Raw genomic sequence first — 22,558 nt, forward strand, 5'->3', positions numbered from 1 at the left:
AAGCAACTCGGCAATATGCAGAAAGTGACTAAAATCAACAGTGCTAAAGGGAGTTTGGCTAACACGAAGATTAGGCCAAAAATGTTCACCAACAATGTTATTCAGTATCACTCTACAAATTCCAAGAAATGCATTATGACAGGGAAAAAAAGTCATACAAAAATGGAAAGAGGCAAAAATCATCCTTATTTATAAATAATATAATTTTCCATCTGAAAAACAGAATTGAATGAAATTAGTACTATTAAGAGAATTCAGTAAAATGGAGAACCAAACACATAAGAATCAATTTAAAGCGATGAATGAATCCATGTGTTTACCTAATCCTTCCCTACCTCAAAGTTCCTTATAATGATCAAATATAAATGTAACATAAAAAATGTCTTCAGGGATTTCCCTGGTGGCCCATGGGTTAGGACTCCGAGTTTCCACTGTTGGGGCACGAGTTCAACCCCTGGTCAGGGAACTAAGATCCCACATGCTGCGAGGTGCAGCCAAAATGGGGGGTGGGGGGGAAGGAGGGTCAGAAAAAGTGAAATGTGAAGAGGACAGGTCAGCAGTGCTAGTTAGTTGGGGGTGCACAGCTGCTCCCAGACTGTCTCCCATCTGTGAATGAAGAGGCAATTTGCTCCATTCTTTATCACCTTTACTGACAACACTATAAAGATCAAAGGTGACAACGTTTATAAAAATGCTCTGAAGAATGTAATGTGCTTTATAAACTAAAAGGTGGGGTGCTTTGTCAAATTTACAATACTAATTTGATTCTTTCTGGGTTGCCATAAGGCACCACATGAAACTGGCCTTCTTGTAAATGCTTTTCTGTTTTTACAGTATTAATTCTAACTTGCTGTTTTGAAATCACTGAGTCTCCCCAGTCCTCAGAGCATCCCAGCTCTGCAGTTCTGAGAGAGAAGGATGGTTGCATGTGTTCTATTTAAGACAAGACATGTCAGAGGCATCCCCCCCATGGTGTGCAGGAGAAAAAGGTCATATGGAATAAAGGGTTTCCCATAACCCACACGCAGCACTCCCAACTTTCACTCAACAGCAGGACTCCTTTAGCACTGCGTTAGAATACCAGGGGCTTATAAATCTTTTAAAGCAGTAATAAATGTCCTTCAGAAGGTAGGACACTCAGTAGAGCAAGGGGCATGTCAGACAGAGCAGCCTTCCAGAGGGTGTGGTCTTCCACTGCAGCACCATTTATTCAGGTGCTCATCATGTCCTTCCCCACAAAGCCAGTAATACTCACGCTTCCTCACAGCCCACGTTTTCTGAGGAGGGGAAAACTGTTTTGAGTTTTCATTTTAAATACACTAATAAGTCAAATGGATAATAAACCACCTTTGTGACTGATGTGCAAACACAACAGATCCTGCACACTTGAGGAGATGACCAATTCCCAAACCCTCGAATTGCACTATGAACAACTCTCAGGATTATCAGACTGCTCTGTCTTTGTCTTGCAATCACTAGGTGATGCTTTCGAACCTGCCTGGATTATTGCGTACAGCTTTGCAATTCAGAAGCGTATTTTAATCCCAATTTAATTCCAACTCATAGAGGGCTCTCAGATTCATAGAGGGGACGACCTACGTGTGTAGCCAAACAACTAAAAGAGGACTGCTGCTGCTGCCAAGTCACTTCAGTCGTGTCCGACTCTGTGCGACCCCACAGACGGCAGCCCACCAGGCTCCCCCGTCCCTGGGATTCTCTAGGCAAGAACACTGGAGTGGGTTGCCATTTCCTTCTCCAATGCATGAAAGTGAAAAGTGAAAGTGAAGTCACTCAGTCATGTCCGACCCTTAGCATGGACTGCAGCCTACCAGGCTCCTCTATCCATGGGATTTTCCAGGCAAGAGTACTGGAGTGGGGTGCCATTGCCTTCTCCGAGCAATTGACTGTACTTGGCCACTAATAATCCTTTGGGCTATTGTTCAAAACTTCAGAAATCGGTGGAGTACTCGATGTGCCAATGAACCAGTAACCCCAACAAGACAACGACAGCAAAAATGAATAATCCACTGGTACACCTTGATCTAGTGAATGTGATATTGGAAGATTCAGTTTCACAGGGTTAAAATTACTGGATTTTAGAAAAAAAAAAATCACAAAAGGATCCCTTCTGATATCAGGGGATCAGAGCCTTAACCACTGACTCTCCTTGTATATTAAAAATATGATTTAATTTAAAATATTTTATTTATACTCAGGTTTTCAGGAACATATCTCCCACATCAAGCTACCCCACTTAATTAAACTTCAGCCACAATTTCTCCGAGTTCAAACAATGCTGACAGAAAAACAGGCTATAATTTATTTCACTAAAAAATTTTTTTAATAATTCATTTCACTAAAAAAGAAATTTAATTTTTAAAAAGGCAACTCCAGAATTTGTTTATCAGATTCATCTCCTCAACTTACTGGATTTTTTTGTTGGTCGAGTAGTAGGGGTGGGTAATATTTTGTTTTGGTTTCATCTGGGGTTTTACTCTTCTGTTTAAATCTGAATGCCAAGTTGCCTAGGAACATTCACAGCCTGGTTCCATTTTCCGTGACCCCTCATCAGCTCTTCCCAGAAAATGCTGGAACAGAGAAACACTCTCTAGTCACGACATGAAGAACAGGGGTGTTGACAGCCATGCTCTGCCACATGGACCGGGGAGTAGGGGACACTGGTCTGTAACAGAAAACTCAGAAGCACTGAGGGAAGCTAAAGATGGGGACAGAAAGAAGCAAAGAGCTTCCCAGGCCCATCCACTGGAACAGCGTGTTCCAGTCTCTGGGTCCTGGTCTGTAGTCCAGCTGTATCCCTGCAGAGACAGCCCGAAATCCTTCCAATCTCCTTTCATGTGTGACTGAGTTCACTTAGATCTCTCTTACTTGTAACCAAGAGTCCCCTAACCGACAGCAGACTCCATGGTCCTTTCTGTTGACTGTTTTCAGAGACAAGATAGAAGCCTGCAGGAGGCAGAGGGAACCCAGCAGGGTCTACAAGTCAGAGGGAGGCAGGCAGTGCCTCAGCACCTGTGCTGGTGGCAGTGGCTGAGCAGATGCCTGCCTGCAGCCTCATGCATCCGCAGCAGGCCACCCGAGGTCAGCTCTTCCAGTTAACCAACGGGTAACGCCAGGCTCAAAGGGAAGTGAGCTACTCCCTACCCCACACCCCTGCTTCACAAGAGAACAGCATCACAAACCACTGTGCCTGTAGAGCAGAGCTTCCCAGCTGCCAGACAGCAAAGCCAACCCAGAGAAACAGAGGCACAATACCTCTAACCCACCAAGTCAACTCCCATGCAAAAGGGAAGCAAACCCCAGCTTAAAACCAGAGGGACACCCATCAGACAGAGCAAACTGATGGTTTTTACGCATACATTTTGTAAACAGAGAAGCAACATCCACTATTTCTTATGTACATCAAAGTACTTGGTGAAAACATGACCCATTATGACAGTCACACAACTGTGAAACTGGACTGTTGCTGAACTGTACACAATCCAAAGAGCTACAATGGTAAAACACACTGCGCATGTTTTACCACAATTTAAAACAACAACAAAAAAAACATGATACATCAAGAGTGACAGAGACAGCCTGAACCCCCCACCCTGTGACAAACACCACACATGGTGTTACCTGCGACAGGCATGTAAATAACGTGTCCCCTTACCATGGGCAACTCAGGACAGAATTGGAGTGACCTGAGAGGTTGTCTGAGTGGGGAGAATAGAGTTGTGGTTTCGGGGAGGTGGGAGTGGGGACTGCTGAACCCAGGCCGCTTTCTCCTAAAATGAGGAGTGATGAAAACTCACTCCACAGTCTATTTCCCCCACCTCCTAAGACCTGATCAGCATGATCTTACTATTTCTAATTCCTAAGTATTTCAACATAAACTCCTCAGAAGTCACTGCTGGTTTCCTATCAGCCACAAACAGATGGCAACCCAGAAGAGTCCTGTTCCCATTATGCCAACTTGGCGGGAAGCTCACCTGCCACCACCTGAAACACTGATCCCTCCCACCTGCACACAGAAGGCTCCCAAACACAACTCCATTCCCACCCAGATGCCCACTGATCAGCATCCTTAAAAGCAGGGGGGGAGTCTCATTACAACTCCACTAATTAATAAACATAAAGAGGGACCACATCGCATCCTAATATGATTACAGGAGACTGCAGCTTTCGTTGCAGTTCCACTCTGCAGTTCAGGCTGGTTCCCCGCCTGATTACACTGGGACAGAATCCAGTTTTCTAATGTATCCATATGTATGAGAATCAGAGCAGATCTTACTCCACCAAACCTGGAGAAAAACCTCTGGAGATGCTAAAAGTTCGCTTTCAGACACATTAATACATCCTTAACACTTTATTTACAATGAAACCATCCAGCTTGTTTTTGTAACTCCAACACAGACTTCTTAGCTGCAATTTTTTTTAACTTAAATGATCAAACACTAAGAGAATGCGAGACTGTTCACAAATTATGCCTAAATTAGAAAACATGAGAGCTGCCTCTGTGCATGCAGCATGTGTACATACACACACACAATAGCAAGGAGGGAGAAACGGAAAAGTAGATTGTTGCCTTCATCAGACTCCAAGCAGAGATGCTCCTCTGTGTGTTGTGGACACATGTGCTAATCACCAGGGCCTTAACCACTGACTGCTCCTTGCCTGCTCAGCAAATCAAACAGGACTCTTTGGAATGTTAAGCCATGGTTTTCTTTAGTAGCGGCAGCTTGAATGAACTATAGCTCGTGGTTCTCCTGCCACTCTCCAGTAATGAAACCCTTCAATGGCTCTGCTCCTGCAATAAAGACCAAAACCTTTAAGCATGGGATACAAGGCCCAACACAAAATGGATCTCTCTCACCAAGGCCTGTGCCTTTCCCCAAGGAAGCAATCTCTGATCTTCTGACCAGATCAAATCTCTTCACAATTATGAATGAATGAAACAGCGTGTCTTTCAGTACAAGTAACAGATAATCTCAACTCAGGTTGCCTTATACAACAGGGAAATTTACTTCACACAGACAAGAGGGAAATTTATTTCACACGAGAAGTCCAAAAGCAGTGGGGGCTGGACTCTGAGAAACTCTGCTCTCTTCTCAGCTCTGTCCTCTCCCCAGCTTCACATTCAGACTGAGGCAACACGGCTGCAGCAACTCCAGGCACCACATTCAGCCAGGACCATGCTCAGAAGACAAGAGCTATCTTTCCTACTGCTGTCATTTTAAGACTGAGAAGTTTTCCAGAACCTCCTGGTAGAACAGAACTAGGTCTCATGCTTATCCCCACAGCAGTCACCGGCAGTGAGCAGGACCAGCATGACCGGCTGACACAGACCAGGACAAACCCCTGTGCTGGGACAGAGTCATGCAGACAGGGAGGGTATGTGAACAAAGCCCCAGATCCCCTACAAAGCGAAAAAAGGACAGGGGCAGCTAGTTACCAGTCTGAAAGATATGCCGGTTGTCACCAAGAGACACCGCCACTGGCCTCGCCCACCTGTGTCTATAACACCAGTGCCAACAGGCTGGAGGGGAGGCCACAGGGTAGAAGAGAAGAGATGCAGGCTTTCGATCAGCAAGTGCGGATTTGTCCCAAGACTTCTGCTGAACAGTTACAAGGCCATGAGCATACCCCAGACCTCAGTTTTCTGATAAAATGAAAAATACATGCTTAACCTAATGTGTAGGGTTGCTGTGAAGACCAGACAAAACAGCTGATGTAAAAAAAAAGGCTTTGTAAAAGCAATGACTGTAACTAAAACTCATAGAAAAAGTCACAAGCCACCAAGAAAAACTCTGAGGTGGGGAGGGTGTGGGTAGGCTAATTCTGGCCAAACTGAAGCAGGTATATAATCTACTAATGGCCATGTGCTTTAAAAATTACATTTCTATTGATTTACTTGTGACCTGGGTGGAGGTTTTCCAACGTGACTTACTGATTTTCTCTAAGAGTTGAGATAGAATAGAATAACGCTACAGAGAATGTCAGGGGTCTGCAGAAAACCAGCTCAGGATACTCTTCTCAGCTTTTTCTTTGATTTCTTCTCCTCAAGCATGCATGGCAATCACATTTTCACTGCTTTCTAAATCGAAAGGCAGGGTAGTGGTGTTTCACAAGTCAGAAAAGGCTAAGAAAATGTGTTTTCAGTCAGAAGAGGGGACTGATTTGAATGCACTGCAGAAGCCAGAGGTCGCCCACGAGAAAGCTCAGCCCAACTCACGTGAAGGCGTTGAGTCGTGATGCCTACAGATAGCAAGTGCAGAGGCACCTAAGGCCTCCCTGCCATTCTATTTTTATCAGGCAGTGTGCGCATGGAGTCACCCAACATGCCTTGTGTTCTACACCTGATTTCCTGTCTGCCCTCCCCACCTCTGACTTCATTCATCTGTCTCCACTCACGGTGGGGTAGAGATGGGCGAGCAAGCCCCAGAGAGTCTCAAACCCATCTAAAGAGTAAAACATGTGTTCGTCTATGCCAACCACATTTTTTCCTCATTAGATACAACACCATTTGGGCAATAAAGTTAGAAGACTGGCAGTGCCTAGCACCACATTTCTGGAGGATGAAAGAGTGATATTCTGGGCTTACTTTGATGTCGAGGAACTTGCAACGATTCCTCATGGTGAGGGCACCTTTCTGAGACTTAAAAAAATCAACAACATATGATTTTTCACTCCAGTCCAGGCAAAAGAACGAGGTAACAGTGTGAGAGCAAAGACATTCTAGGGAATTGTCATTAACTTAAGCTCTAGACTTCCTTCCAGTTACATGAAAATACACGCTTAACCTAATGTGTAGGGTTGCTGTGAAGACCAGACAAAACATGACAATGAAACAGTGTGGACAGTTTCAGAGGTATTTCTATGCCCACATGGCCACACAAATGCAGAAGACACTCCCAAGACACATGCTTTCTAGGAGCAGGTGTGTCTAATAAGACTGACAATCAAGAATATTTTCCCTCGGACTTCCCTGGTGGCTCAGGGGTAAAGAATCCACCTGCAATGTGGGAGACCTGGATTGGATCCCTGATTCAGGAAGATTCCACGTGCTGCAGAGTAACTGAGCCAAGGTACCACAACTTCTGAGCCTGGGCTCTAGAGCCCACGTGCGGCAGCTACTGAAGCCTGCACACCGCAACTCCAGAGTAGTGCCCACTCACTACAACCAGAGAAAACCCGCACGCAGCAACGAAGACCCCGCACAGCCAAAAATAAATTTTTTTTAAAAAGAATATTTTCCATCTAAATTATGTGTGTGTAAAAGAATTCTGTAAACCATAAAGCTGCCACATTTCACACAAGTGCAGTGTCTGGAGCTCACCTACTTCACAGAACACATTGCCATGTGTGGTCCTGCCTCTTCAAAACTCGCCCCTCTTAAGCAGCATGGTACCCTGGGAAGGACATCAGTGAAAACATTCGTGCAACTGGAAGGAAGTCTAGAGCTTAAGTTAATGACAATGCACTTGCACTGATGTTAACTTCTTAGTTTTGGCAAATGTTCTATAGTTCTATGTGATGGTAAACATCAGAGGAAGCTGGGTGAAGAGCCTAAGGAACTCTCTGTACAAAGTATCTTTGTACCTTTTCTGTATATTATTCCAAGATTAAAAGCTTATTTTAAAGTTTAAAACACCTGACTGCTTTATTAAAAGAAAGAAAAGCACTCCACAGATAAAGACTTTCTAAACAAATGATCAAAGCAGAAACTATGGAAAAAAGATAGATTTGACTACATAGAAAATTTGAACTTTTATACATAAGATGTACTATGAACAGAGTTGGAACTGAAAAGCAACCAAGAAATGAGGAAATCATTGATACACAAGAAGAGGGATACATATACAGAATATAGTAAAGTTTTTTTTAAGTAAAAGAAAGAAAAGGCCACATGCCTAAGTGCTCCATCTGCTTTCACACAACTCAGATCCATACGTCCGAACTCGAATCTGGGCTCCTTAAACCACATGTTTTCCCCATTCCACCCACCACCTCTGACCACTCCACCCAAAACACCTGGGGGCTCTGCTATAGAAAGCAGAACTTCAGTGCAGCCTTCCCCATAAGCAGTGAACTCCAGTTAACTTCTTAGACCACTCCCAAAGTGCCCTTCTAGAATCCACGACTCTTTTCTTCTATGAGCCCAATACGTTAAGGTTACCTACTTGGTGCCCATAATAGTGAAAATAGGTCCAACCACAAGGAGAAGAGGGAATCCTGAGAGAAGACTAAGGTGTGCAAAGACCTCCACAGGTCAAAACCAGATTTAAATTTCAGCACCAGCCAATCAGAAAAAAAGGAATCAGAAAAGCATTCACCACAGGTGGGCAGTCGCTTCCCACCTGGAGCCCCATTTACCTGGACTTCTAGAAAGACTCACATATTCAAAGAAAAGCATCTTTTTAAAAATAAAATATTACAACAACTAAGTAGTTTACATTGGAACCAACCTATCTTAGTAATCTTTTGGTTGTTGCTATTTTTGTGCTTTTAAATTTAGAAGGGGACTAGAGAATTTGAAGAAAGAATATATTTCTTTCAAGATGTCCCCAGGACTTCCCTGGTGGTCCAGTAGTTAAGAACCCACCTGCCAGTGCAGGGGACACAGGTTTGATCCCTGGTCGGGGAAGATCCCACATGCCGCAGGGTTCTAAGCCCATGAGCCACAAGTACTTGAGCCCACACCCTAGAGCCCATGCTCAGCAACAGGAGAAGCCATTGCAATGAAAGGCCCTAGAACTGCAATGAAGACTGAGGACAGGCAAAAGTCAACCAGTAAGCAAAGTTTTTAAAAAAAGATGTCCTCATATATGCATAGTTTATATTATGTCAGAGTTAGAATCATATTAAGAAGTAAAGTCATATTATCATATTAAAATTAAGCAAAAAGAACACTGAAGTTTCACACATAAAACAGTATAGAGGTCAAGAAACAAAATACTTTTCTTACAACAGTGTGACCATGATTAAGACCACTAGATAAAAATTCAGGAGCTGCTTTCCACAGCTGCTGCTAAGACGCTTCATCCTTCGGAGGGAGCTCAGGCTGCGCTGGGGCGAAGCCCTCACTTCAGCCGGTGACTAGCACCTCGCCCAGCAGCCCCCGAATACTTGCCCACACCGTGGCCTCCGTCTTGGAGCTTGTCTGCATCTACTGGGCCCTCATCCTGCACAACAAAGAGGTGATGGTCACGGAGGGCAAGATCAATGCCCTCGTTAAAGCAGCCGGTGTAAACACTGGCCCTTCCTGGCCAGGCTTGTTTGCAAACGCTTTGGCCAGTGTCAACATCGGGGACCTCACCCGCAAGGCGGGGGCTAGTGGGCCTGCCCCAGCAGCTAGTGCTGAACCAGACAGAGGTCCTGCCCCCTCCACCCCTGCTGCCCCGGGTGAGAACAAGAAAGCAGAAGCCCAGAAAAGAATCTGAAGAGTCTGACCATGACATGGGTTCTGGTCTTTTTGACTAAACAACCTCTTTAGGAACACATATAATAAAAGGCTGAGTTCTTTGCAAAAAAAAAAATAATAGGAGCTAAAAGTCTGCATCCCAGTTGATTGTACTCTCCAATATAAGATATAATTATATTACATATTGATATATAACCTTCTGCAGACTTTCTGTTGCCCTACTTACCTAGAATTTCCTATGCTATGAGACGGTTCACTTCTCAAAATAACACTAAGTACTTAAGACAGTGCTTAAGGCGAGGTAGATACAAAGAGAGAAGAATTAAACTCAACCTTAACTTCTGGAAGCTCATTCATGATCTAATTTATGAATGAGTCCAAGCCCCTCAGCACGCCTCCTTCCTCAGACAGGCTACGTACACCTAGGGCTGTAGCCCACTAGGCTCCTCTGTCCATGAGATTCTCCAAGCAAGAACACTGGAGTGGGTTGCCATCTCCTCCTCCGGGGGATCTTCCCGATCCAGGCAGCGAACCTGCGTCTCTTACATCTCCTGCATTGGCTGGAGGATTCTTTACCACTAGCGCCACCTGGGAAGCCCCCTATTTACTATACTGTATCACAAAATTTTTCAAAACAACATTAATGAGTTGATCAAAAACCTAAAGAATTCTATTCCATACAGCACTGTAATCATGTGGCTTGTTAATCCTCCAGAAAAGGTTCAGTACTGATAAGTTAAAATTAAAGGTTGACATAATTAGATAAAATTGAATTATGGTGATAATTTGTGGACTTCATATATCAGCACTTTGCCCTCCACTTATAACAGAGATCTGGGCTGTCATGGCTGTTTAAGAATGGTCAGGAGGAGGGAGATGCAAAATCAAACACAACCAGGATGCTATAAATTCAAAAATGTTGGGAACTGATGCTTGAGTAAGCCACAATGGATAGATTCTGGGCAGCACCCCAATCCGACACAACTCTATTTATTCCCAAATCCCTCAGAATCACCATTGGGTGAGGAATCAAAGCAATGTGTATGCCACTTACACACTCACTCCATCAAAGTATTAAAAATTATTACTACTGGAATAAGCAAACTGTGAGCTATCTTTTACTAAGAGTTGCCGTGTTTTATTCCAAACATTTCAAATATTACAGAATTTATTTCATCATTCAGATATCAGAAAATTTTAAAAAGTTAACCTCCTACATAAGAAGCACAGACTGGGTTGCTCATTTCATGGGCCATGGGTTTCTCGTTTCTCATTGCCATCTTTACGGCATGCACAAAAATGAAAAAGATTCAAACTATTGGTAGGCACTGGAAAACGTGACCTGAGTTAAGCCACATTCACCCACCTACCCGTCCCATGATCCAACCTCCTTAAACTCCTTTCTTTCAGGTAAGTTAATTCCAGGTATGACTTTTTTTAAGGCATTCTTATATATGACAGATGTTAATTTTCAGATGTTAAGACAGACACAAATTTTCTGATGTTTTAACATTTACATACAGTAACTAAAATGTCAGCTGAAATGTCAGCTCTGGGTGTGCAGGCTTTTCATCCACAGCATTAGCCTAACTTCTTATCATGCATGTTCTGATATTCTAACCTTTGGAGCTGAATTTGCCCGTCCAGCTAAGAGGCTGTCTGAAGCTTAAGAAACTGATTTATGGGTGAAGATGAGCCTGTATATTCTTAGCATATGGAACCATCACTACTGATCAATTTTTCAGGAATATTAAAACTACTCCAGTACTAACCAGCATGTCCTCATGGAGAGGACCTCGTGGAGGGCCTCTGACAACACTGTTTTGTCACGGCTATCACTGACAGTGCCACGTGTTTCCCCAGGACAGTACCATATACTCTCAAAAGCCAAAGATGCAGGAAAGCTAAGTATGGGGACAACAACACAGTACTCAAAGTATGTTCTACATAAGACTCTTGATTTCTCTTGCCAGAGGCTAAAATTAACAGACACACATCATGTGTAACTGCCTTGGAAGTCTAAACTAATCTTCCCTTTATTGTTTGCAAGAAACTGGTCAGAGAAACATTCAATGTGGATGAAAAAATTCTGAACCCAGTGACATTTCTCTATATCTCAGTAGAATTTGAAAACACTAAGCAATACTTTTAGAAGGCAGATACCAAAGAGCCTGTAGAATTGAGTGTCCCAACTAGTAAAAAGCTTGGGATCAACAGCTGACTTAAAAGGAAAGGCTGAGGCTGTCATAAAAATTATTTCTGAAAAAGGCCAACTTCTTAGTCTTAATCAGACATGAACAGATATCATACAACCAAAACTTTAACCCAGGAGCTCTACCATGCCCATTCCAAACAGGGAGGAAATGTCCAAGTATTAAGACTACCAAAAAAGAAAAAGCATAAATAACTGTAACAACATAATAACTTCTATTATGCATTTCCAAATCCTTGCACATCCGTTAAGGTCTAAATTAAGTCTTTAATTTTTAAAAAGTGAGAACTTGTGAATCTTAAACTGTAGTGTGTGTTATCTTTCTCAAAGCTCTTTCCATGTCCAATTACATGGCTGTAATTGTGCTTTTGATTAAAAATAGTAACAGTGAGAAAGATGTTCAAGTAAGGCTATATTATCTGCACAGACCTCTGCACACCTACAAAATAATTTTCTACACTCTACAATCTACTATTCCATTATTTTTGGAGGTTTTCCATAAACACTACTTTTCCATTCTATTCTAAAAATACTCTTTCTCTGAAAGGTGGGTATCCTTGTCACCATACAAATGCAAAGACTTCTATTTCTGCCTGCTGACATCAGAGAAATAGACCTGATTTTGAATTAACCACATTTAAAGAGAAAACAGCATAATTTTTAAAATCCATGAATAATCCAAAATTTTAATTTTGACCCATTATTTTCTATGAAAGATAGAAATCAAATAGAGTTGATCCACTTGTATAGGTTCTAACATGACAAAAACAAAAGTTAAAAAGAAAAGAAAGACCAAGTTTATCCGAGTTTGTAGTCTTTTATGTAGATGTAATAATTAATTCAATGTTTCTGATCAAAGAATGTATTTAATTTTACCTGAATGTGTGGTGATGGTGTAGTCATGACTGTATCAGATTCTTGTAGCCCTATGAACTGCAGCCTGCTAGGCTCCTCTGTCCATAGGATTTCCCAGGCAAGAATAATGGAGTGAGTTGCCATTTCCTTCTGTAGGGGATCGAACCTGAGTCTCTTGTGTCTCCTGCATTGGCAGGCAGGTTCTTTACCACTAGCGACACCTGGGAAGCCCCACTTGAATGTGAAGCAGGTGTCTATCTCCTTGTCTCCCTGGAATCATCCCTTTCTTTAATAAAAAAGCACCCCAACTTACCTTTGATTCAGTTAAGTCTCTCAGTCCTGTCCGATTCTTTGCAATCCCATGGACTGTGGCACGCCAGACTTCCCTGTCCATCACCAACTCCTGGAGTTTGCCCAGACTCATGTCCATCCAGTCGGTGATGCCATCTCATCCTCTGTCATCCCCTTCTCCTCCCGCCTCCAATATTTCCCAGCATCAGGGTCTTTACCAATGACTCAGTTCTTCGCATCAGGTGGCCAGAGTACTGGAGTTTCAGCTTCAGCATCAGTCCTTCCAATGAATATTCAGGACTTATTTCCTTTAGGATTGATTGGTTTGATCTCCTTGCAGTCCAAGGGAGTCTCAAAAGTCTTCTCCAACACCACAGTGCAAAAGCATCAATTCTTCGGCGCTCAGCTTTCTTCTCAGTTCAACTCTCACATCCATATATGACTATTGGAAAAACCATAGCTTTATCTATACAGACCTTTGTGGGCAAAGTGATGTCTCTGCTTTTTAATACGTTGTCTAGGTTTGTCATAGCTTTTCTTCCCGGGAGCAAGTGTCTTTTAATTTCATGGCTGCAGTCACCATCTGCAGTGATTTTGGAGCCCAAGAAAATAAAGTCTGTCACTGCTTCCATTGTTTCCCCATCTATTTACAATGAAGTGATGGGACCAGATGCCGTGATCTTAGTTTTTTGAATGTTGAGTTTTAAACCAGCTTTTTCACTCTCCTCTTTCACTTTCATCAAGAAGCTTTCCTACCTTGTTGATTCCTGGACTCTAAAAACAAGTTCCATCTCTGTGGTGCTGTCAACTTCGAGCAAATGACAAATTACCTAACAAGGCCGATCATATTCTCTCTCCAGAAAAATGAAATCTTATGACACAAGAATGAAATCAGGGGGTGCTGTCTTTGAGACCATGGTACCTGAAACAGATTGCTCACTAAGCGGTCCCTGGAGCCTAGATTCTCATAGGTATGATTCTTGGCCTCCAAAGCCTAGTTGTCCAGCATTTTCTATGCCTACAGTTCTGTAACCTCCCTTTTTCACTCAATAATTTATAATGGGCATCTTTCCAGACTGGTTAATACAAACATATCATTATTTTCAATGCATGCAAAGTACCCTAATGAGTTCTTTACTCAGATTATTTATGAAATAACTGCATACAGTAAATAGTTCTTACTATATACATATCTGTTAACTTTTCCTATTATTTTTCGGGATAAATTCCCAAATATGGAATTGCTGAGTTAAATGCGAATTTTACATTCTGATACATAACAGTTGCTATTGTGGACTTCCCTTGTGGCTCAGATAGTAAAGAATCTGCCTGCAATGCAGGGGACCCAGGTTTGATCCCTGGGTCAGGAAGATCCCCTGGGGAAGTGCATGGCTACCCATTCTAGTATTCCTGCCTGGAGAATTCCATGGACAGAGGAGCCCGGCAAGCTGCAGTCCATGGGATCACAAAGAGTAGGACATGACTGAGTGACTAACACTCTACACTCTAAGTAGCTATTTAGAATGAGTGCATCAGTTTATAAATCTACATATAAATGTGACCAAGAGTACACACTTCCTTCATCTTCACCAGCACTGAGAATTACTATCATCCTTATTCCCATTCCAAACTGGGAAATGCCCAAATATTAAGACTACCTACCAAGAGGAGGCATACCAGAAGTAATCATAATAATATAATACCTTATATTAAGCTTTACCAAATTGTTTCACATCCATTAAGGTCTAAATTGAGTCTAAATTATATTGCCGACACAATCATTGAAAAATGGTGTCTTAGTTGGCTCAGATTGCCATTAAAAAATACCATAGTCTGGGGTGGCTTAAACAACAGAAACTTATTTCTCACAATTCTGGAGGCTGAAAACTCTAAGATGAAGATGCCAAGGTCGATTTCATTTGAGACTCTTCTCTTGGCTTCTAAGTGGCTGCCATCTGGCTATAGGCTCAAATGACCCCTTCTTTGCACATGGTGGGGGTGGGGAAGGAAGTATTGCAGAAAGGGTTAGTGAGCTCTCTGGGTGTCTGTCTCTTCTTATAAGGGTACTAATCCCATCATGAGGGCGCCATCCTAACCCTAATTACCTCCCAAAGGCCCCATCTCCAAATACCAGCACACTGGGGGATAGGGTTTCAACATAAGAATTTGAGGGAGAAACATTTGGTTTATTACAAATGGTATTTTATTTTTGCTTTTTTTTTTTTTTGGCTGCAGTGCGTGGAATATAGGATCTTAGTTCCCCAACCAGAGATCGAGCCTGTGCCCCCTGTATTGGGAGTGCCAGGAAAGTCCCTTATTTTTGCTTTTAATTTCATTTCTTTAATTACTAGTAAAATTGAACATTTTAACATATTTATTGATCATTTACTTTCCCTTCCCTTGGAACAGGAAGAGTACAGGATAAGCCTGGAACATTTCGTCACACCAGAAAGCAAGAAAGCTACTACAAGCCACTGGAGGTCTGTCATAAGGACTCGGAGCCAACCTGAATACGTCTATCTGACTGGAGATATGGCAATTTGAGTATCAAAAGGACAGTAATTGAAATGAACTCAAACACATCATATACGCTAAAACACAGAAGTTCATAAAGATCCTCAGAAAAAGAAGAAAAAAAAGACAGAAAAGAACCCTCCTCCATCCCCACTGGAGAATGTCAGGGAACCAATGCATGATTTTAAAAAGTGGTATGCTAAGGCATTTCAGTCACGTCCAACTCTTTGCGACCCCGTGGACTGTAGCCTCCCAGGCTCCTCTGTCCATGGGATTCTCCAGGCAAGAATACTTTAGTGGGTTGTCATGCCCTCCTCAAGGGAAACTTCTCAACCCAGGGATAACTTGCGTCTTTTATGTCTTCTGCATTGGCAGGCAGGTTCTTTACCACTAGCACCACCTGGGGAGCCCTAGAAAGTGGTAAACAAAGGGAAATAAACCTTCCTATACAGAAGGCGATGGCACCCCACTCCAGTACTCTTGCTTGGAAAATCCCATGGGGGCAGGAGCCTGGTGCCTGCAGTCCACGGGGGTCTCGACGAGTCGGACACGACTGAGCGACTTCACTTTCAGTTTTCACTTTCATGCATTGGAGAAGGAAATGGCAACCCACTCCAGTGTTCTTGCCTGGAGAATCCCAGGGACGGGGGAGCCTGGTGGGCTGCCGTCTGCGGGGTCGCAGAGAGTCGGACACGACTGAAGTGACTTAGCATAGCATACAATCTATAGGGCTTCCCTCATGGCTCAGTCGGTAAAGAATCTGTCTACAATGCAGGTTAAGACCAGGGTTCGATTGCTAGGTCAGGAAGATCCTCTGGGGAAGGAAATAGCAACCCACCCCAGTATTCTTGCCTGGAGAATACTATGGACAGAGGAGCCTGGCTTGCTACAGTCCATGGGGTCTCAAGAGTCGGACATGACTCAGCAACTAAACCACCACCACCACCATACACTCTATACCTCAGGACAAGTCCTTCATGTTCTTCCATATACATCATCACTATATTAGGTAGGAAACAAAAACATCACCTGCATCAGCTGCAAATTTCAGAAAGATACACCATGTGTCACTATACACATGGAAGGGAAATTACAGGACCCACCAAGGATACAATGTACATCTTAGCTTTATCCCCCACTGTTCCTATATTTTTAAAGGTACTGAGCACAGAAAAACAACTAATCTGATTTTGTTTTCATTAAACAGAGGTATCTATAATTTTCAGTGAGAGCTCTTGATCATCATGAAAGCTCCTTGGTTGCTAACATTTGGTGTTAAAATTTAGGATGTTTATAAACAAAATGTTATATATATATATACACACACACACACACACACACACACAATGGAATATTATTCAGCCTTAAAAAGGAAGTAGTAGATGAACCCTGAGAACATGTAAAGTGAAATAAGCCAGTCACAAAGGGACAATTACTGGATGATCCCACTTATATATGAAGGACCTAAAGTAGTCAACGGGGGGGCTGCTGTCTATGGGGTCGCACAGAGTCGGACACGACTGAAGCGACTTAGCAGCAGCAGCAGCAAAGTAGTCAAACACTTAGAAAAAGAAAGTAGAAGGGTGGTGGTCAGGAGTAGAGGAGGAGGAGGACAGACTAGGATGGAAGTTAATGGATGCAAGTTTCAGTTCAGGAAGATGAGTAAGTTCTGGAGATGCTGGTGGTGATGGCTGCCCAACAAGGTGAATGTACTTAATGTCACTGATCTTACATTTAAAAATGCTTAACATAGTAAATTTTATATTATGCATATTTCATCACAAAAAACTTAGAATGTTTAATATGTTTAAAAGTTTAGTTGACTAAATTAACATTACCCCAGCCAAATTAAAAGACATTTGACGTCTAAATTACATATTCCCTGCAGTTTCACTAAAGGCAAATGTACAATTTGGGGAAAGCTTTTGGTAATACTGAAAATACTTCCCAGGGTCCTAACTAGGAACCAATGAAATAACTAAATCAAAACATTTCGTAACAGAAGTTTTACTCAGTTTTTTAATGCATGTGATGAACCACATGCATAGTTGGGTCACTCAATCTATCTTCAGTCTTTCTCCATCTACAGAAGAGAACAGGAAACAGTCTATAACTGATATTGTAAATGCAGTGAAACAGATGAAGAACAATGTCCAAGCCTAGCCCTGTGCACGGTAGGCACTCGAAAAACCTTTTAGAAATCTGGATATTCAGTGAACCTTCAACAAGATCAAAAGACCACCTGGGCTTCTCATTCAGTCCTCAAAACCACCACAGCGAGAGCGTTGAAATGCATCCTGAAAGAAGGCTGCTGTGTTGTCATTGTTCCTTCCTTACTGGGGATGGTTCAGTGTAAAACAGATTTCATGAACCATGTATCCTTTCATGGATTAAAAAAAAAACTTTTTTCCAGAATTTTGGTGGTGTTGCTCATTAAGTCATCTCTGACTCTGCCACCACATGGACTGCAGCACGCCAGGCCCCCCTGCCGTTCACTATCTCCTGGAGTTTGCTCATGTCCACTGAGTCACTGATGCCGTCTAGCCATCTCATCCAATGCCATCCCCTTATCCTTTTGCTTTCAATCTTTCCCAGCATTGGGGTCTTTTCCAATGAGTCAGTTCTTGGCATCAGGTGGCCAAAGTATGGAGCTGTGGTGGGTAAAACATAAATAAACAAACTGCACTTGCACAACTCCATATGAAAACTAGGAAGTTCAATATGATACATCTTTTCTAAATGAAGTCAGTTCTAAAATAAACAGTAGTAAATTCATTACTATTTCTCAGTCACAGGAAGTAACTGGCTCTCTACTCTTCTCCCAGGTCATAAAGCTCCCCTGTGTTTAAAAAAAAAATCCCCCTATATATCTCCCTATATCCCTAACTCAGAATTACATACTTCTAACTCTAGAGGTCAACACCTCCCCCATCACATGGAAACACTGCTACTTTCACTTACTAAAATAGAGCACTTAAAATTCTCCAAGGAAATTCACATCCTCCACCACTCTCACACAAATTAAGTACTATGCCATAATTCAGGAACTAAACACTAGATTTTGCTATACAAATTTATTCATATACTTACATGCACAACGGTAAACTATCAATAAGAAGGGATGGCTGAGATCCCCTCAACACAAGCAGTGGCTATCACTGTACAATGTTCGAATCAGCTTCCAAACCACCCGGCCAGATCGCCAGTCCAGGAGGCCGCCTCCTGTTTGCAGCGGCTAGGTGCCAAGGTGCCCTGTCACTTCACATCCATCCCAACCCCAAAACCCAGCAAACAGAGCTGCCTGGCTCCAAGGGTGAGCATCCTCCAGGGCCACAGCACCACTCCCAGTGGCCGTGCCTGCAAGAACTCAACTCCAAGAAATGGACACCTGAGACACAACGCTAAGGGACCCCCAGCTGAATTTTCACATTCTGCAAAACCTCAGGAACAAATTATTTTCCCTGCTTTTTTTTTTTTTTTAAAGAACCTGCCCAACTAGGTATCCTTAAGGTGCTGCCGCACTACTGCAAAATACAAAGAGGAGGAGAGCCCTCAAGGGGGAGAAACCCAGGGCCGAGCTCCCTGTAAGGGGAGTTGACTGTCCACAAGAAGTGTTTCAAGACTTTCTGATCACCACGGCCCTTTAGCAGGTAAGTCACATCCGCCCCCGACAGGGCTGTGTCACCCTAATTTCCTTCCACAAGGCGAGAAGAACCTCACCTTTCCAACCTTGAAGAGGTGTGACGACGAAAAGACACCTCTTCCTACTAATGGTCCAGACGGGTCAAACTTCAGAGGCGGCATCCTGCACTTTGTTTTTAGCGCAGGCAAGAGGGGGAAGAAGGGTTGGCGTTGGGAGCGGAATCCCCGTGATTTGCCAGAGGAAACGGCACCGACCAGACAGCACACGCGCCAGCCTTTCCATGCAGCTGCCACGACAGGTGACCGGGCCGCTTTGCAGACTCCCCCGCTCGCTCGGGGGGCTCCACGGAGGTGGGGGGCAGGGGTGAAAGGCGGCCAAGAGGCCGGGAGGGAAATCCACTCGGTTCAGACGCCGGGGACGAAGAGGGGCAGCACCGTGTCCCCGGGGGAAACCGTTTCAAGGGGTTTTCTGTCTCCACAATTAAGGGGGGAAAAAATGGCTCCAAGCCAAACGCCTCCTGATTTATATACACACACACACACACACACACACACACAACCACACACACACTCACGCGCGCGCGCACCCAGCTCCTCTATCGCCCCATTTTTCTGAGACAACTGAAACAAAAGGCTCAAACCGCTAAACGGCAGCCAGCGCCGCCCGGAGCCCGGGTGTCGGCCACCGTCTCCTCACCGCGCCCTCCGGAGAGCCCACGGCGGGGGCCCGCCCGCCGCGCCCCGGCCCTCCCGCCCGAGGCGCCCAGGCGGAGGGGCCAGGCCGGGGGCCCCGAGCGCCCGCCCCGGCTCCCGAGGGCGCTCCGGCCGGCGCTCGGGGCCCGCCGCCGCCGCCTCCTCCTTTCGAGGGCGGCAGTTCCCGGGGCCGGGACGGCGGTGACAACAGCCCCGCGCCCGCCTCACCTCCGGGCGCCGGTGGCGGCGGCCCCGCGCTCCTCCGCCTCCAGCAGCCCCACGCCGCCGCCGCCGCCGCCGCCAGCCGCCTCCCCTCAGCGTCTCCGCCGAGTCTCCGCCTCCCTCAGCAGCCGTTGCCGCCGTTGCCGCCGCCGCCGCTGGGCCCGGCTCCGCGCCACGTGACCGCGCCACGTGACCCGGCGCGGCTGGCAGGCACCGCCCCCCGGCCGGCCTCGCGCCCTCGCGCGACCCCCTCCCGCCCCCCACCGCCCGGGACCCGCGTCCCGACTGTTGACGCCCGCCGGCTCCGGGCCGAGGGGCGCCGCCGGCCTCGCCTGCCTGGCCTCGCGCTCCTCGGCCGCCTGCAGCCAATGCGCGGAGCCCCCGTCTCCGCAGACTCGCCGGCCCCCGCCCCTCACACCCACGGGCGCTCCCTCAGCTCACACACGCACCCCCGAACACCCCACCGGCCCGGGGACTCAAGCCCCACGCACGTGTCACACGCGCACATCCCGCAGCCCGCTTCCCTCCGGGAAGCCGTCACACCGCCTGGGCAGCAGTGAAAACAGCGGAGACCTAGTCCAGTCTGAACCCCGCTCCCTTGAGGGAATCCTTCCTAAGCCGGGAACGGAATAGGTTCGGGTGCCGTCTCAACTTCATTTGAGCCGGACGTGGACGTCACACTCGGTCTGGAGTTGAAAGTCTCTAGAAAGCGCACGTTGCTTCTTGCAGGGAGCCACCGTCTGTCTCCCTGAAAACAGTCACTGAAGTGCCTTTGATGGTGGTGATCTCGGAGATACTGTATCTCTTTTTTTTTTCAGTGAGTCTTATGGGGGAAAGACTGGATTCATTTTAACTCGCACAGAGAAAAAGCATGCAGAGCCTTTCCCCTCTCTTAAATTGATGTCCTGCTAGGAACAGAAACTTGATACACCTGTCCTTCATTTTCCATCACGTACACAGAAATAGCGTTGATGGTTGTGTGACTGTTCACGTATGTGTAGTTAAAAAAAAAAAAAAAAAAGAATTCTGGCGTCTGTGATTTTCTGGTTGTCAGAAAAGAAGAGTTGGGCTAGAGTCTTTAAATTCTGAAATTCCGTGCCTATGATTTCACAAATGTTGGCAAATGCTGCCTAGATTGTTTTAAATTTTTAAATAATATTTGCCCCACGATCATATGCACATAAGTAAAATATGTTCAAGAGAAGTATGAGCATACACATTTTGTAACATTTCTAAAATTAATTTTGAAACCTTTTAGAAGTAAAACTACATTTAAGTCTTAGAATACCTTAAACATAAAAGATAATACTCATTCAATGAAATGAGTATTATGCTTCAACTGAGGGCTAAATTTTATACTAAAGTCTGTGGAGCAACCAAAGAAAGTATATACAACATGGCCCTTACTCTCAAAATGTACAGACTCTAACAAGAATTATTTAAAATATATACATTTTTTAAAAGTCTGTTTCTCACACACATAGACACACACACACACACGTGTGTGTGTGCGTGCATGTGTGAGCGCACTAACTTGGATCATGCAATCAGGACCTGGAGAAAATTTTGAAAAATATTACCCTGACTATTAGACCTTAAAGAATTAGCTAAAAAAGTAAAGACGAAAATATGCAGTTGAAGAACTTTGACTTAACAAATGCAATGAATGTTAACAGTCTAACAATGATTTAACATACCATTAAGACTGAACAACGTGGGTGTTCTTTCTTCTGCAAAATGAAAAAAATATTAACCTCGAAACCGCTTTTGTCATAATACTGTAGTTTTCCTTATGGCTCACATGTGCAAACTCTCTTTTATGCGAGCACTGTGGGCACACACACAGCCAGCTCTCAGCAAAACTGCAAAGGCTCTCAGGCCTCACTTCCACCTCTGTAGTTTTCCACTGCCTGAGCAGCAATATCAATGGTCTTCGAAGCAAGTATCTTCATAGAAGTCCTGCTTCTACCGCTTAGGAACAAGTGTTAACAAGAACAATATGCTTAACATTGTTTCTTTAACAGTACATTCAAGTAACAGCATCTACCTCACAGGGCTGCTGAAAGAATTAAATAATTTATGTAAAGCACTTAGTATAGTGCCTGATACATAAAATAGGTACTCAAACCCAAATAATAGCTCAGGTTTATTAAATACTTATCACGAGCCAAGTGCTATGTCTTGTTGGTTCTTACTGTTCCTTCTGCTCCCTGTCACTCTGGGTGGGTGTCCTACGATTCCCTGCCCTTACCTCCACCAGCCCCTTCCCTATTCCCTCTCTCTGCCTTTTCAGGATGAAAATGGCTTCCTCAAGACATTTGAGAGGAACTTCCCTGCAGGTTCAGTGGCTAAGACTCTGCACTCCCAGTGCAGGGGGAACTGGATCCCATATGCTACAACTAAGTTTGCAGGCCGAAACGAAGACCTGGCGCAGCCGCATTAATTATTTTTTAAAAAGACATTTGAACTTGAAGGCTAATTTACAGAGGTCTATTGAATCAGTTGTAAATAAGCATTTTAGGCTTAAAAAAATCTTTCAAATTTTTTATGAAATAAAAATTACCTATTTAAAATCTGAGGCAACTGGGGGCAATTAAGAAGGAGATTTGGCAATAGGGACCCTACCAATGGCCTTTGGAATCCCACTGGTCCAACAATTCTCATCTTATTGTGCTTAAAATACTTTTAAATATTAGACAATTTGG

The 22,558-nt window shown here is 44.3% G+C and overlaps 2 protein-coding genes across 4 annotated transcripts in view; one reads left to right on the forward strand and one right to left on the reverse strand.

The window, feature by feature from the left end:
- Positions 1 to 22,558, reverse strand: part of TULP4 (TUB like protein 4) — a 223,062-nt gene that overhangs the window by 183,575 nt on the left and 16,929 nt on the right. For 2 of the 3 annotated variants that reach the window (XM_044924042.1, XM_025294333.2), the window contains exon 1: positions 19,860 to 19,994. The exons of the other annotated variant lie outside the window; for it this stretch is intronic. The gene's annotated coding sequence lies outside the window, so the exon portion shown is untranslated. Of the gene's footprint in view, positions 1 to 19,859; positions 19,995 to 22,558 lie in introns of those variants that run through there. 3 annotated transcript variants of the gene reach the window in all.
- On the forward strand, positions 9,204 to 9,443 carry LOC102407001 (60S acidic ribosomal protein P1-like). The gene has a single exon (XM_044924045.1). The coding sequence runs from the start codon at positions 9,204 to 9,206 to the stop codon at positions 9,441 to 9,443; it is 240 nt and encodes a 79-aa protein (XP_044779980.1).

This window comes from Bubalus bubalis, chromosome 10 (assembly GCF_019923935.1).
Source record: "Bubalus bubalis isolate 160015118507 breed Murrah chromosome 10, NDDB_SH_1, whole genome shotgun sequence".
Lineage (NCBI taxonomy): Eukaryota > Metazoa > Chordata > Mammalia > Artiodactyla > Bovidae > Bubalus > Bubalus bubalis.

Bases quoted from the DNA above. Each gene is read 5' to 3' on its own strand.
- LOC102407001 (XM_044924045.1), top strand. From the start codon at position 9,204: ATGGTCACGGAGGGCAAGATCAATGCCCTCGTTAAAGCAGCCGGTGTA.